Source organism: Macrobrachium nipponense, chromosome 12 (assembly GCF_015104395.2).
Source record: "Macrobrachium nipponense isolate FS-2020 chromosome 12, ASM1510439v2, whole genome shotgun sequence".
NCBI classification, from domain to species: domain Eukaryota; kingdom Metazoa; phylum Arthropoda; class Malacostraca; order Decapoda; family Palaemonidae; genus Macrobrachium; species Macrobrachium nipponense.
Genome location: NC_087205.1, coordinates 88,536,081 through 88,550,813, shown reverse-complemented (window position 1 = coordinate 88,550,813; position 14,733 = coordinate 88,536,081). Strand labels below are relative to the sequence as shown.

Here is a 14,733-nt window from a genome sequence, read left to right as displayed (position 1 = left end):
ATTTTGATATGGTGCTCTTTATGTAATGAAGAATGCCAAATTTTAATAGTAGAAGGTTTGATTTGCTTATCATTTTCTTTATTAATCTTATATAGTCTCCATTTATTAATGACAGTTTACATACTCTGCGATGACTTGCCCACAACTGTGACAAGCTCCAAGTCAAGATTTACAAACCTACTTGTCTTCACAACTCAGAAATACTGTCATTCATTCTTCCTAGAAGCTGGCAGATATAAAGCAAAACACACTTTTAAGAAGTTGATATCTCTATCTTCAATTAACAGAAGGCAATATCTATATGGTATATGAGCACATTCCAGTCTTGGGGTACAACTGACATTGAAATGCTACAAATTGTTGGTTAAAGAAATTACCATATTACACAATTTCAGTGTAAATATAATGATGCCCTATTTACAATTTATATAAACAATGATACAAACTGCAAATACATTTATCAACAAGTACAATGATCACAAAATAGATACTTAAATAGTGTCCTTAGAGTACTTACAATTAAGTCCTGCATATTTCATGGAACAAGTCATTCAGAAATAAAAAATACGTAAAGTGTCTATGAAACATCGTTCACTTAATTTTCACTTAGGGACTTATTGCTGGATTTACATCTTTTTTTGAATTTTGGGGTACTGTAACTCTGGAAAAGTAGAAAAAAAATAGTCTGTTAGATTCTTTTGATAAATTCTAATCTTCGTTACTAACTGTAGTATACTGTGCAGTATTAAGGTATTTGTAACTCATTTACTTAGTTTTTACTACATCTGCTAATTTACAGCATATATGTACGTACTTCCTTTTATTTTTATTAAGAATATTACATTAAACTAAAGGAATAAACTTTAAAAAGTTCATAAAAATACCTTTTCTAAACAAAAATCTTCCATGTCGGAGTCACTCAAAACTGAGAGGTCTTTTTGAAACCATTGGCTTATTTTTTTCTGAACTTTCTTGGTGCTGTGTGGATTCTTGGTATCTTCTGTAAAATTTGAAAAATATGACTTAATCCTTGGCATTCACTAAATTCAAAAGAGGCACAAACTTCACAGCAACTTAACACTATAAGTCATGAGTGTACCAGAACAAACATTACTGCTAACTTTTAGCTTAATATATTTGAAGTCTCTCTAGCATATCATAGCTTTGTGGCTTCTAGTGATAAGGAAATTAAAAGGGTGAAAAATGGCTGTTATATTATGCCTCCATATCACTACACACTTCAATTTAATAATGATAGTAACTACGTTGAATATTGCCATCATAAAAGTAGAGAACAAATGCACAAAAGGAAAAAAAAGAAACAAGAATGTTGCTTGAGCAACATCCATCCAAGGAAGAGGGAAATCAGCAGCACACAACTTCATACTGAATGGTTATAGGATAAAGTAGATGGGAATCTGTATGGAGAATGTAGGGTGCCTCACTCACTCACCTGTCCTATCATATAGCTATCCTTGTTACTACCTCGTTCAAACATTCAGCTTTGTGAGCTAATGTTATCCTCCGTTTTAAAGAGCAATGGTTTCCATTCCCACATGCAAAAATTTACTTCAGTTAAATAAAATCCCTTTTGATTTAAAAACACTAAATCTCTCTCAATGGATAAAATTGTGAATTATTCCATACATACTACTGGTATTTTCTGTTACATTTACATTACCAGCTGGAAATGCCTTTCATCCATGATACAGTCAAAATTGGAAATTTTCTTAACTACTTCATAAATTAATTTAGCGACCACAAAAATCCTGGGGACACACTTTCCAAGGCTAATGACAAATGCCCACTGACATCATATAGATCTACATTCTTTTGGTAGATGATGTTGCTGGCCCTAATACTAGTAGCATTGAGAATGATGACAATGACAACAGAATTCTTGGATTAGTATCAATACTGCTTGTTGAATTATATACTGTAAGATCTAAATAACAATCTATCCAAATACTGAGCACCCTAGGATTCATGCATCCTAGTGCCCAAGATGAAAGCAGTATTTCAATGCACATGCGCCTCTGTATCCTCAGGTGTCTCAACCAGTAACATCAATTTTTGTGGAAATGAAAATGTGAGACAGCAAGAGTAATGGAACTAGGAAGATGTCATTGATTACCTGGTTAAAACAGACATACATGCACACACACACACACACACACACGCACACACAAAAACTTAGTGCCATCTACAATGGTTTGCACAAGACACGCTGCAAGAGGTACGTCTGCAAATACAATGGCCAAATGGCCAACAAAGAGAGAGGAGCCTTGTAAAAGGAGTATGATGGTTTCTTTTATGGCAACATAAAATGACAATTTGTCCAAAATTGCATTTTTCCTAACTATACAAACCTGAGGTCCTTTTACAATAGGAAGGTACTAGCGGCAGCTGGATAGGTCGTAAGCTTTCGAACAAGGGGTTCGGTAGTTAACTGCTTGTCCGACAGGCGCGCGCGCGCGACTGGGAGGTAAACAAATCACTTTTGCTTTTGGCCCAAGCAAAAACTGCAGAGTGAGGGGTGGCATGAGGTGGGGCTATGTGTAAAAGGACCTCAGGTTTGTATAGTTAGGAAAAATGCAATTTTGGACAAATTGTCATTTGTTCCGACACGGCATACAAACCTTCGATCCTTTTACAATAGGAAGACTCACTTCTTGGTGGGAGGAATCTGAGTCTTTTGTGAACAGACTGGTGTTCGCCCAACCTTGGAAGCCTCCCTGGTCGTAAGAGCGAGGGAGGGATCCAAGCCTCTGTCCGATTGATCGGGGTGTGCACCGCAGGATCAATGGTTAGACCTCTGGACCGAGTACTAAGAGAGAGGCAAGCGTATCTCTTCGTACCAGCAATGTAAGAACTTGTTCCTGTACAGGAGCAAATATAAAGTCATGGGTTTGACTCTTGTAGGCATCCACTTCCCCCCCTTGTAGGAGGAAGTGGTGGATATTCTGCTCCTATCCCTAGTGAAAGGATAGGATGGGGCTCTGTCATATAGCTCACCTGCATCTCGTCCTCATCCAGCGTAGTGACGACCGTGGCCCTCTGCCCACAGGTAGAGGAGGAGGAAAAGACGGGAAGAGGGAGCCAGTCACTCACTCATTCACACATCCATCCACACAGTCACACCAGGACTCGATGCTGTTTCAGCCTGCGAGGGTCTGGGTTAGCTACACAACTTGTTGAGCAGCCACCACGGGTCCCAAGGAAAAGGTATCCAAGGACCTGTGGGCAATATCCCGAAGGTAGAAGGACGTAAAGGTAGTCTGGTTAGACCAGACCCCTGCCTTCAGGACCTGCGCCACGGAGAAGTTCTTACGAAACGCCATCGAGGGGCCAATACTTCTGACTTCGTGAGCTCTCGGACGGGACGTACGGATGTCGTCACTACCATCAGCCTCATACGCCCTCCTGATGACCTCACGCAGCCAGAATGAAAGAGTGTTCTTGGATACCTTCCTTTCTTGGTGGACCCCGGTGGGCTAACAAGAGGCGTCGACACTCATGGCCTGAGGTGGGGTCCGAGTTCTCTTCAGATAGCGCCGTAGCGCCCTCACAGGACAAAGCAGCATCTCATCCGCATCATTATCGGTGAAGTCCAATAGGGAGGGAATCGTGAATGACTCGAACCTGTCGTCAGGGATCGACGGTTTTCTGAGTCTTCGCAACGAAGTTCGGGACGAAATCGAGCGTCACAGATCCCCATCCCCTGTGGAGTGTCGTACATCATAGGAAAGACCATGAAGTTCCCCTACTCTCTTCGCCGATGCCAGGGCCAGCAAGAAGAGGGTCTTGAGGGTCAGATCCCTGTCTGACGACTCTCGGAGTGGCTCGAACGGCGTTCGAGTCAAACTCCTAAGGACGAGAGTCACATTCCCACGCAGGGGGCCTTCCCTGGGTGGGCAAGGACCTTTCGAAGATCCTCATAAGCAAGGAGATCTCGAACGAGTTCGAGATGTCCAATCCCCTCAGTTTCAGGACGAGCGCCAAGGCGGCTCTGTATCCTTTGACTGTGGGGACTGAAGAGGAGCTTCCTCTCGGCGAAGAAAAACGAGGAAATCCGCTACCTGCTGAAGAGTGGCTCTGAGGGAGATAGACCCCATCTACGACACCAACCACAGAAGACGGCCCACTTCCCCTGGTACACAGCTGCAGAGGACTGACGGACGTTTCCAGCCATCTCTGTTGCTGCGCTACGAGAAAAGCCTCTCGTTCGCAAGAGATGGTGGATAACAGCCAGCCGTGAAGACATAAGGGACTGGACTGCTCGGTGGTACCGCTCGACGTGTGGCTGGGCGAGAAGGTTTGTGCCAAGGGGGAATCTCTCTCGGTTCTCCTGCAAGAAGAGCCAGCAGGTCCGGATACCAAATGGCCTGTGGCCATTTGGGAGCCACCAGGATCATTCTGAGATTCGGGGTGACCAGTGCTCGACTGATCACCTTGCGAATCAGGCTGAACGGGGGAAAGGCATAGACGAAGTGGTTGTCCCACGGGTGTTGAAGAGCGTCCTCTGCAGCTGCCCATGGGTCCGGCACGGCCGAGAAGAACACCTGGAGCTTCCTGTTGTGCCGGGTGGCGAACAGATCCACGACTGGTCGCTTCACAGGTCGAAGAGCCTTTCCGCCACGTCCTGGTGTAGAGACCATTCGGTCCCTATCACCTGATCCCGACGGCTGAGCGTGTCTGCTACTACATTCCTCTTCCCTGGAATGTAGCGTGCCGACAGCTCTATTGAGTGTGCCTCGGCCCACTCGTGCACCTGCCGAGTCAACTGGTACAACGGGAGAGACACTAGGCCCCCTGTTTGTTGACGTAGGCCACCACCGTGGTGTTGTCGCACATCAACACCACTGAGTGTCCCATCAAGCGGTCCTGGAACTCTTGGAGAGCGAGGAACGCTGCCTTGAGTTCCAGTACATTGATGTGAAGGTGCTTGTCGTTCTCGTCCCACACTCCTGAAGTCAGCAACTCCTCCAGGTGTGCGCCCCATCCCTCGGTCGATGCGTCTGAGAACAGCTGCATGTCCGGGGGGGGAGTGCGCAGAGGCACTCCTCTTAAGAGGTTCCTGTCGTCCAGCCACCAGGCTAGGTCCTGCCTCACCTCCGGTGTCAGTGACACTGGAAAGCTTGGGGGATCCGTCGCCTGTGACCACTCTCCTTTTAGTCTCCACTGAAGAGACCGCAGGTGAAGACGCCCGTAAGGGACTAACTTCTCGAGTGACGACAGGTGTCCGATCACGACTTGCCATCGCTGAGCTACCTGTTCCTGCCGAGACAGGAACTGGTTGGCTGCCTCCCTGAATCTGCTGATCCGCGAGTCTGCGGGGAAGACTCGCCCTGCTACCGTGTCGATCAGCATACCCAGGTACTTCATCCTCTGCTTGGGCTCGAGATCGGACTTTTCGAAGTTCACAACGATCCCCAGATCGCGACAGAACTCGAGCAGTCGATCCCTGTCCTGTAGCAACTGCGAGCGGGAGCTCACCAGGACTAACCAATCGTCGAGATACCTCATCAGACGTATCCCGTGCGAATGGGCCCAAGCAGACACCAGAGTGAACACTCGCGTGAACACCTGTGGGGCGGTTGAGAGACCGAAGGGCAAAGTGCCCCTGAACTGGTACACCGTCCCGTCGAGGATGAAGCGGAGGTACTTTCTGGAGGACTGATGAATGGGTATTTGGAAATACGCATCCTTCAAGTCCACTGAAAGCATGAAATCGTTCTCCCTGATGGAGTCGAGCACTGACGTGTCCGTCTCCATCGTGAACCGGGTCTGGCGAACAAACCGGTTCAGAGAGAGATCTATCACCGGGCGCCAGCCTCCCGTAGACTTTTCCACCAGGAGAGTCGACTGTAAAAGCCCGGTGACTGATCCGTGACGATTTCTACAGCCTCACTTGCTCAGCATGGTCTTGATCTCCTGTCTCAATGCTACGTCCTTCGATGACCCTGGAACGTACGACTGCTGTTGGACCGGGTTGGAGGTGAGGGGTGGCCGAGATTCGAAGGGTAATAGATATCCCTCCCGAAGGACATCTACAATCCAGGTCTCGGCGCCGTAGCGCTGCCAAGTTGCCCAATGGCTGGCCAGGCACCTCCCCACTTCCGGCAGCAGGTGAGGGGAACGCCGTCCCTAGCGTTTCCCCCCTTTCTTCGACTTCTTCCCAGAGCCTCCACGGGAGGAGGAGGGCTGGGAGGAGGGCTGGTTACGGCTCCCCTTGGTAGAAGTCGAAGAAGACAGAGTCTTTCCCCGGGGCTTCGACGCAGCTACCGTCTTAGCCACCGAGGAAGCGCTAGCCGAGCTCTTAGACTTGGCCGCAGTCCGAGGCTGCCCAGAAGCCTTCGAGACTGCCTGGTGAACCAGACGGTCAGTGCGCCGTCTGTCCACCGCAGCGTCCACCATCTCTCCTGGGAAGAGAGACGTGGAACTCCGTAAAGGTCCGTTGCGAAGTCCCAACGCCGCTTCAACGCCCGGCCGCCCTGGAAACCCGAGTAAGGACAGCGTCCCTTCGTCGGAGAACCAGGTTGGCCCACAGGTTCACCGTCTGGTGGGCAAGGAAGGAGATGGCTCTTCCTCCAGACTGGCAAAGTCTCCTAAAGGCCGAGTCATCTTCGGGAGAAATTCCCCCGGAGTTGGCTGCGACCTTAGATACTGTGAGGGACCACAGATCTAGCCAGGAGACGGCCTGGAAAGCTGCCATGGCGGTAGATTCCAGGCCGAGTGCCTCTTGCTGCGAGAACCACAGGTTCTCGGACAGGAGCTGCTGCAGAGACACACCCGGAGTCAGCCTGGCTAACTCCGGGTTCACCTGTTTGGGCGGCATCGGGTCCTCGGATGGCACGTAAAAACGCCGCTGTCGCAGCAGAGGAGGTGGAAGCAGCTTGCTCGACCTGCCAGACTTGAGAGAACCGTCTTGTCCGGAGACAAGCGATTCTACCTGGTCCAGCACTGAGTCTGCAAGCTCGGAACGCGGCAAACCCACCGTCGGTCTGGGTTCCCTCTTCGGGCCCCAGAACGACTCGAGCCGGGACGTGGGCTCGGATGGTGGGAGCGGCGATCCTTCCGCGAGGTCGTTGTGCTGACGAATCAGCACAATAACCTCGGCAAAGTTCCTCTGGATCTCAGGAGTGACTGCGTCCTGCGGAGTCAGACCATCCAGTCCCTCAAACAGGAGCATCTCCCGAGACCCTCCTCCCTCAAGGGGAGGAACAGCGACAGACCCCTCTCGGTCTCCTCCAACCACTTGTGCGTACGACCTGGCTGGTCCGAGAACCGTGCCTGGTACGTATGATGACGTGGTGGGATCTCCTGAGGGGCGCACCCCTCACGATCACTCCTCAATACCTCGCCCCTCCCGGTGTAACCCGAGGAGGTTGAAAGGTATGGGAGAGGCAGACCTGACGCACCCTCCTCGCTCGCTGGTAGAACCAGTTGGGCTTGGAAGACTGCAGGCGATCGTCAACCCGCGGTGGCGATCGAGCTGCAGACCTAGTCGAGCCGTCTCGCTGTGGAGAACGGCTGGACCGAGAACAGCGGCCCCGGTCTCGTGTGTCAGAGGAGCTGGTGCTGGTCGCCGTACCCGATCGCTCTCTGTGAGAGTGACGGTCAGGCGACCGGCTAGCTCCACTGTCACGGTGAGATCGGTGCGTATCCTCACGGTGCGTCAGTTCGCTGGTATCAGCCGTGGCTGCCGGCGAACGGGGGGGACCTCTTCCCAGCCTCAGCCCGTGGCCGGTCATGGACCGTCACGTCCGCCCGGGTAGCCAGCTGCTCGCCGCGAGAGCGAGAGCTGGTCTGGTGAGAGTCGCGTGAGCGGCTGTCACAGTCTTCCGCTCCGTGCCGTGAACCTGACGCTGAGCGGACTCAGAGGACTGGTTTCTTGGCTGCACGGCCGCTGTTAGGCGACCGTACACTCGGTACCTCTCGCGAACGAGAGGCCGAGACGGACCCTGCTGCCGTGGCCCGAACCACTAACAGCAGGTGAGGAAGTGCCGGTGTTAGCCGGCACTCCTCTGTCCCCGTAGTCTTCTCCTTGCGGAAGAAGAGACGGGTCCTGCCCCCGAAGGAGCAGGGTGACCAGCGGAAGAACCCCCCCGTCTCACCAGAGCGAGACGGGCCCTTAGAAGTTTCCCGAAGGAGACTTCTTAGGGGGGGGGGAGGCGACCTTCTTCTTCTTAAATTCGGTTCGGGGGCGGCGGGGGAGCTTAGAAGAAGAAGGGGGAAGAAGAGGCAGCAGACCGAACGACGACGAAGAAGACGACGACGACACCTTCCTCCTCTTCTTCTTCTTCTTCGTCAACCTCCTCAGGACCGACGTCAGATCTCGTCATCCAGAGCGGAGCCGGGGCTGCTGTTGCCGAAGCAACAGGGTCCCGGACGCACCTGTCCGAACAGATCAGCATCGGGAGCAGCGGCGCCAGGAACAGGAACAACGTCAGCAGGTGCAGGCATCACAGGAACGCAGTAGAGCCGGCAGGAGCAGGTACAGGAACGGCAGCAGTGGTCAACGTCACGTCCGTGGACGGCGGCTGGGCAGGTACGGCAGGTACGGCAGGCTGTTCAGGCGGTCCAGAAGGACGGACCAGCGGCACAGACATCTTGGTACTGGTGGGAGGTCCAGGGGCGAGCTCTTCGGGCACACGAAGTCCGGTCGCGGCAGCACGGCAAAACCCAGGTGGGGGGGCGGCATCACACTCCCCCGAGGTACGGCGACTGGCCCCTGCACCGATGTAGTAGGTGTTACAGAGACCGCGCGTGCGGGGTGTACACCAGGTGAGGATGTGAAGCGTAGCCAGGTGTAAGGGTCGTGGTGGTGGTCGTAACCGTCGCATGGGTGACCGCCACGGAGCCAGCGAGATGGTAGAGCAGCCACCCCTGGACACTCGGCACGCCCTGCAGCCCCAACGATGCCTCACACCTGTCGAGCGTCGTCCTTCGCGGCAACCGCACCTGAGGAAGCAAAAGTCGGGTGATTAGGAGGATCCTCTACCCGCTCGCGCGAAGACGAACGGATAGAGGACCCAGAGTACAACTCGACGTCAGGGTATCTAGCGCCCTCCTCCACACTCGACAAGTCAGGAGAGGAGAAGGACCTAGAAACCCCCCCCGAAGGGGAAGGCGCCAAACATGGAAGTTGAGCGGGGCGGCAGGAAAGAAGACGAATGTCCGTAACCAAAGGAGTCGCGGGAGAGCTTTCCGACGACTCCTTTGCAGGCCTTCGCTTCTTCCTGCCCTCATACAAAGTCCCACTGCGCCTCCGACCAATTATTACAAACTTCACATGGCTCGGCTCGGGTGCATTCGCGCCCCCGACACCGAGCGCACAAAATATGAGGGTCAATCTCCGGGAATGAGCGGAACTTTCCGCATTTACGCCCTTCGGTACCCGGGCATAGTCTCCGTGGGGTAGCGAGGCGAGGAGAATCCATCATCGACCAATAAATCACAATTAATTGGAAAGAGAGAAATGATTGTACTTACAATGATTCTTTCATACACAAACACAACATATACTCAGGAAAGCAAACGACGAGAAGCGGGCAGAGAGCGTCGAACACACACGTCCACTCGCTGTGAGGCCGAAAGCAAAAGTGGTTTGTTTACCTCCCAGTCGCGCTGCGCGCGCCTGTCGGACAAGCAGTTAACTACCGAACCCCTTGTTCGAAAGCTTACGACCTATCCAGCTGCCGCTAGTACCTTCCTATTGTAAAAGGACCGAAGGTTTGTATGCCGTGTCGGAACAAACAGACATACATGCACACACACACAAACGCACACACACAAACTTAGTGCCATCTACAATGGGTTGCACAAGACACGCTGCAAGAGGTACGTCTGCAAATACAATGGCCAAATGGCCAACAAAGAGAGAGGAGCCTTGTAAAAGGAGTATGATGGTTTCTTTTATGGCAACATATAATAATGTGCAAGTTTTAGAGAATAAAGCACCAAGAGTTTCCAGGGTTATTGATAGAATTTTAGTTAATTTTTCCTGAGAAACTAGCAAAAAGATAACTCCCCTATAAGAAAACAGAAGCATAAAACAGGAAGCACTAATATTTAAAGCAATACAGCTAGCTTCCTCAAGAAAACTAAAACTATATCCAAAACATATGGTTTGTTTCTTGGTTTCATGTGTGGGGATCGGTAAACTAAGCTAAAATTTCTTTAACAAACAAAGTAGGTACTAACTTACTTAATAGTATACTGAAGACATGAGTAAAATGTCAAATTTTGTATTTTATTTTAATTTTTAGCCATATACGTAGTTGACAAAACTCACAATACAAAAAATATTTCAGATTATCATACCGTACTTACTGTTTTCAGTTTTATCTGGTTTTCCTGCAGAAGAAGCATAACCACTCGACTTGCTAATATCTTTTCCTGGAGTGAATTTTATATCCAAGGTATTGCTACAGCATTCAGGGATATTTTCCTTCAATTGCTTTAGACATGGTTCATTTGAAGAGATATTTTCAGAAAACAGATCATCATCTGAGTTATAAACCCGAGAAGAGCAGTTTCCTTTGTCTGTTTCTATCACTATATTCTGATGTTTTACTTTGTGACCTTCCTTCTCATTAAGTCCTACTTCCATTTCTTCAACGAGTAACTTTTCCTCATCTTTTAAAACTCTTTTTGCTGAGGACTCATTATATTTACTTTGTAGAGGTGTCCTCTTTGTTGCATTTAGTGTCAATTCTGTATTGTTGTGCTGGACATCACTTTCAGTATCCAGTGAGAAAGTCTTTCTTTTTCTAAATGGTCTACTTGATTCATCAAGTGATTTAGGAGTCATTAAATCAGCAGCTTTAATAAACCACGGACTTGTAACTTTTGAGGTAGCAGAAATATCTGCCAATTGGGTAGATGAATGATTTTCAGTTTCTAAAATAACAGACTGATCAGATGAAAAACATTTCTTTGGAGAATCTATATTACCCATTGCTTCAGTAATATCACTCTTAACTTGTGAAATCTGAGTTAGAGTTGGCAAAGCGATATCGTTCAATCCACTAATCTGAGTTGAAGTATATGGAACTCGACTGGGAGGAATGATTAGAGTCTCTTCTGATAACATGAAATCAGGATCTTCATGGTTACTATTATGATTTTTTTTTAATATAGTATTTAAGTCTTCCCCTTGTGCATGTTCCTCTTCTAATGTAACACATGACACATCACAATTCTTTGAGTCCCTAGGTATTTGAAGATCAACAGTACTCTTTGGATCTGAAAGTTCTGCTTGACCATCTTTTAAATTAATTTCCCCTTTAAAAGATAATTCAGATTTGTGACTATCCACACAACTATGAGATACTTCATTTTCTTTCTTGATATCAGAGATGTTTTCATGTAAAGTTTCATCCAAGCTGAAAGGATAAGATAGTAATGTAAATTTATAAACTTTGAAGTAACAAAACAGATTTAATTGCCATTGTAACGATGATGGTCTTTAATGAATATTAGTATTGTTAATTTTTCAATAATAAACTAAAAACAATACTCATGCATAAAACTTCAAGAAAAATTAAATTCCTTAAGTGAACTGAAGTTCAACGTACGTTCTTGGTCTAACAGGAGGATTGGCTACCATATTTTCAGCAAACTCGTTAATGCTTGCTAGAGCACTGGCAAAGGAAGGATAGTGCACAATTTTGTTGCGAACCCACTTGGAAAGGCCGCGTGTGTACTTTGTTTGCTGCATACCACTTGAGAGTTGACCACGTTGAAAACGTTCATCAACTAAAATCAGAGCACCCCAATCATAGCGATGACGTATGCATCTACCAAGTGCTTGATTTAATGCTCTGTAACAAAATTTTAACATGGTTATTAATATTGGAAATATACAAATAATTAGCCATGCTAAAACATTGTACTGTAATGTATACGTACTCAGTATTTCTGGCTTGTTAATTTTTAAGAATAAATTGAAAAACCTCCATAATGTTGTAAAATACAAAAGAAACATCTGGAATATAAAACAGTAGTCTACATATCTGAAACAATACATATTACCTGAACAAAAGAAACCCTTACAACGTTTTAATAATGATAAATAAGTACTTGACAGACAAAAAAAATCTCTGAATGTATTACAGAAAAGTACATTTATAAATATACGTATAGAAAAAAGCCAATAGTACTTATCATATGTATATACTTTATAATGATGAGACATTAATCCCAATCTAAATACGTATCAGCAAATGTTCATTACTTACAACAAATTCTCTAATTTCTCTGTTTGGTATTTAGAAAAAGGTCAGTTTTTTTCTTTACCTCTTTCAGTAAGAAGAAGAACAACAAAATATAAGAAAAAATGAATAACAATCTTTTCTAAAGCTAGGTTTGGAAAATATTTCACAATATTTATTGTAGGTTTTCAGTTGAGGGATTTTCCCACCACCACCTCTCAAACTGGAGCAAATGATGTGTACATATTCAGTAAGTACAATATTATATACAATTTGTAATGATAAGTTACAGATCTTTTAACTGAAAATATAATCAAAATGGAATAATGGCACCTTTTTCCACAAATTCTTGACATTTCTCCCAGCCAGAAACTGCTTGTCCAAATTACTAATTTCCCAAACATAAATATTAACTCCCATTGTTTGATATCTAAAAACATATTGGAAAATTATACTTTTATTCCTCAATTAATGGGTTATACTCCTAGCTCTAATCAAGAAATCTGGAAAACAATTATATAAGGCTTAAATCATGATGAAAAATTCTCGTACTTACCGATATGCTTGAATTTCATACCATTCTGAGCCAGGTAAAAGACCACGACTCCTGCAATGTTGATTGTTATACTGACGTTTAAGATCAACCTGGATGTCTTTCACATTTGGAAATGGAATCCCAATCTGTAGACATAAAAAATACAAGGTGATACTTAAACATACTGAAAATTTAAATTGTATGACTACTATAAAATTGGACACTACCCTTTTAAAACATCTGTAGGTTAAAAATACAGTAGAGCCTCGTTCTCGACGATAATTCGTTCCAGAAGGAGCGTCGAAATTCGATTATTTCGAGAACTGAATCAAGTTTTCCCATAAGAAATAACTGAAAATGGATTAATCCGTTCTTGACCATCAGTTATTACCCTAACCTTGCCTTTTTATACAATACATTACATGTAAATTACACTAAATAAGTTAAAAGTTAAATAAATATCATGTTAAACGTGTATTTATAATTTTAAATGTATATATACAGTATAAAAGAAAACTAGCCTGCGTCCAAAACCGATTGTTTTTGACCAAGCGCCATAGGCTACCTAGGTAAATAGTAAGTAGATCGTAGTGTATGGGGTAGGCATAAAATGACAATTTGTCGAAATTGCATTTTTCCTAACTATAACAAACCTGAGGTCCTTTAACAATAGGAAGTAGCTAGCGGCAGCTGGAACGGTCGTAAGCTTCGAACAAAGGGGAGAGCGAGAACGGTAGTTAACTGCTTGTCCAACAGTCGCGCACCGCGCGACTGGGAGGTAAACAAATCACTTTTGCTTTTGGCCCATGCAAAATACGCAGTGAGGGGTGGCATGAGGAGGGATATATGTAAAGGACCTCAGGTTTGTATAGTTAGGAAAAAATGCAATTTTCGACAAATTGTCATTTGTTCCGATACGTAATACAAACCATCGTCCTTTAACAATAGGAAGACTCACTTCTTGGTGGGAGGAATCTGAGTCTTTTGATGAACGACTGGTGTTCGTCCATCCCTGGAATGCCTCCCTGGTCGTAAGAGCGAGGGAGGGAGGGATCCAAGCCTCTGTCCGATGATCGGGGTGTGCACCGCAGGATCAATGGTCAGACCTCTGGGCCGAGTACTAAGAGAGAGGCAAGCGTATCTCTTCGTACCAGCAAGCAAGAACTTGTTCCTGTTTGCAAGAGGCAACATAAAGTATGGGTTGTCTCAAGCTGGCATCCACTTCCTCCCCCTTGTTGGAGGCAAGTGGTGGATATAACGCTTCCTATCCCTAGTGAAAGGGATGGAGGATGGGCTCTGTTGAGTAGCTCACCTGCATCTTGTCCTTATCCAGCAGGGTGACGACCGTGTCTGTCCCTCTAACCATCGAGGTAGAGGGGAAGAAAAAAGATGGGAAGAGGAGCCAGTCACACTCTCATTCACTCATCCATTCTTATGGTCACACCAGGACTCGATGCTGTTCAGCCTGCGAGGGTCTGGGTTCGCTACACAACGTGTTGAGCAGCCACCACGGGTCCCAAGGAAAAAGATCCAAGGACCTGTGGGCAATATCCCGAAGGTAGGAAGGAAGGGCATTGTGGGTCTGGTTGACCAGACCCCTGCCTTCAGTACCTGCGCCACGGAGAAGTTCTTGCGGACAAGGCAGCATCTCCTTCGCATCGAAGGCGGTGAAGTCCATTAGGGAGGGGATTGTGAACGACTCGAACCAATCGTTAGGGACCCGAAGGGTTCTGAGTCTTCGCTACGAAGTTCGGTACGAAATCGAGCGTCACGGATCCCCATCCCCTGGATGCTTGACTTCGCAGGAGAAGTCATGCAGTTCCTCAGAGGGAAAAGAAGGAAATAGTCGCATGACCTATCCCTCTTCTCTACTTCGTGATGTCCAGTACCATACTGGTCTGTCCGTTTGCCACGAAGTCTCTCGCATCCTCCTATCCCCATGCAGCGAAGTTCTCGGTAGTGGATAGGACACCGACACTC

The 14,733-nt window shown here is 47.1% G+C and overlaps 1 protein-coding gene across 5 annotated transcripts in view; it reads right to left on the bottom strand.

Annotated features, from left to right (window-relative positions):
• LOC135224639 (Fanconi anemia group J protein homolog) overlaps window positions 1-14,733 on the bottom strand; it is a 1,012,503-nt gene that overhangs the window by 31,218 nt on the left and 966,552 nt on the right. For 3 of the 5 annotated variants that reach the window (XR_010316790.1, XR_010316791.1, XR_010316792.1), the window contains exons 18-22: window positions 12,775-12,899; window positions 11,583-11,828; window positions 10,336-11,390; window positions 885-1,000; window positions 518-661 (exon numbers count right to left, since the gene is read on the bottom strand). Coding sequence is in view for 2 of the 5 variants with exons in the window: in XM_064263852.1 (XP_064119922.1) it covers window positions 596-661; window positions 885-1,000; window positions 10,336-11,390; window positions 11,583-11,828; window positions 12,775-12,899 (1,608 nt within the window). In the remaining 3 variants the exon portion in view is untranslated. Of the gene's footprint in view, window positions 1-56; window positions 662-884; window positions 1,001-10,335; window positions 11,391-11,582; window positions 11,829-12,774; window positions 12,900-14,733 lie in introns of those variants that run through there. The other 2 variants (XM_064263852.1, XM_064263853.1) reach the window with 1 other exon arrangement.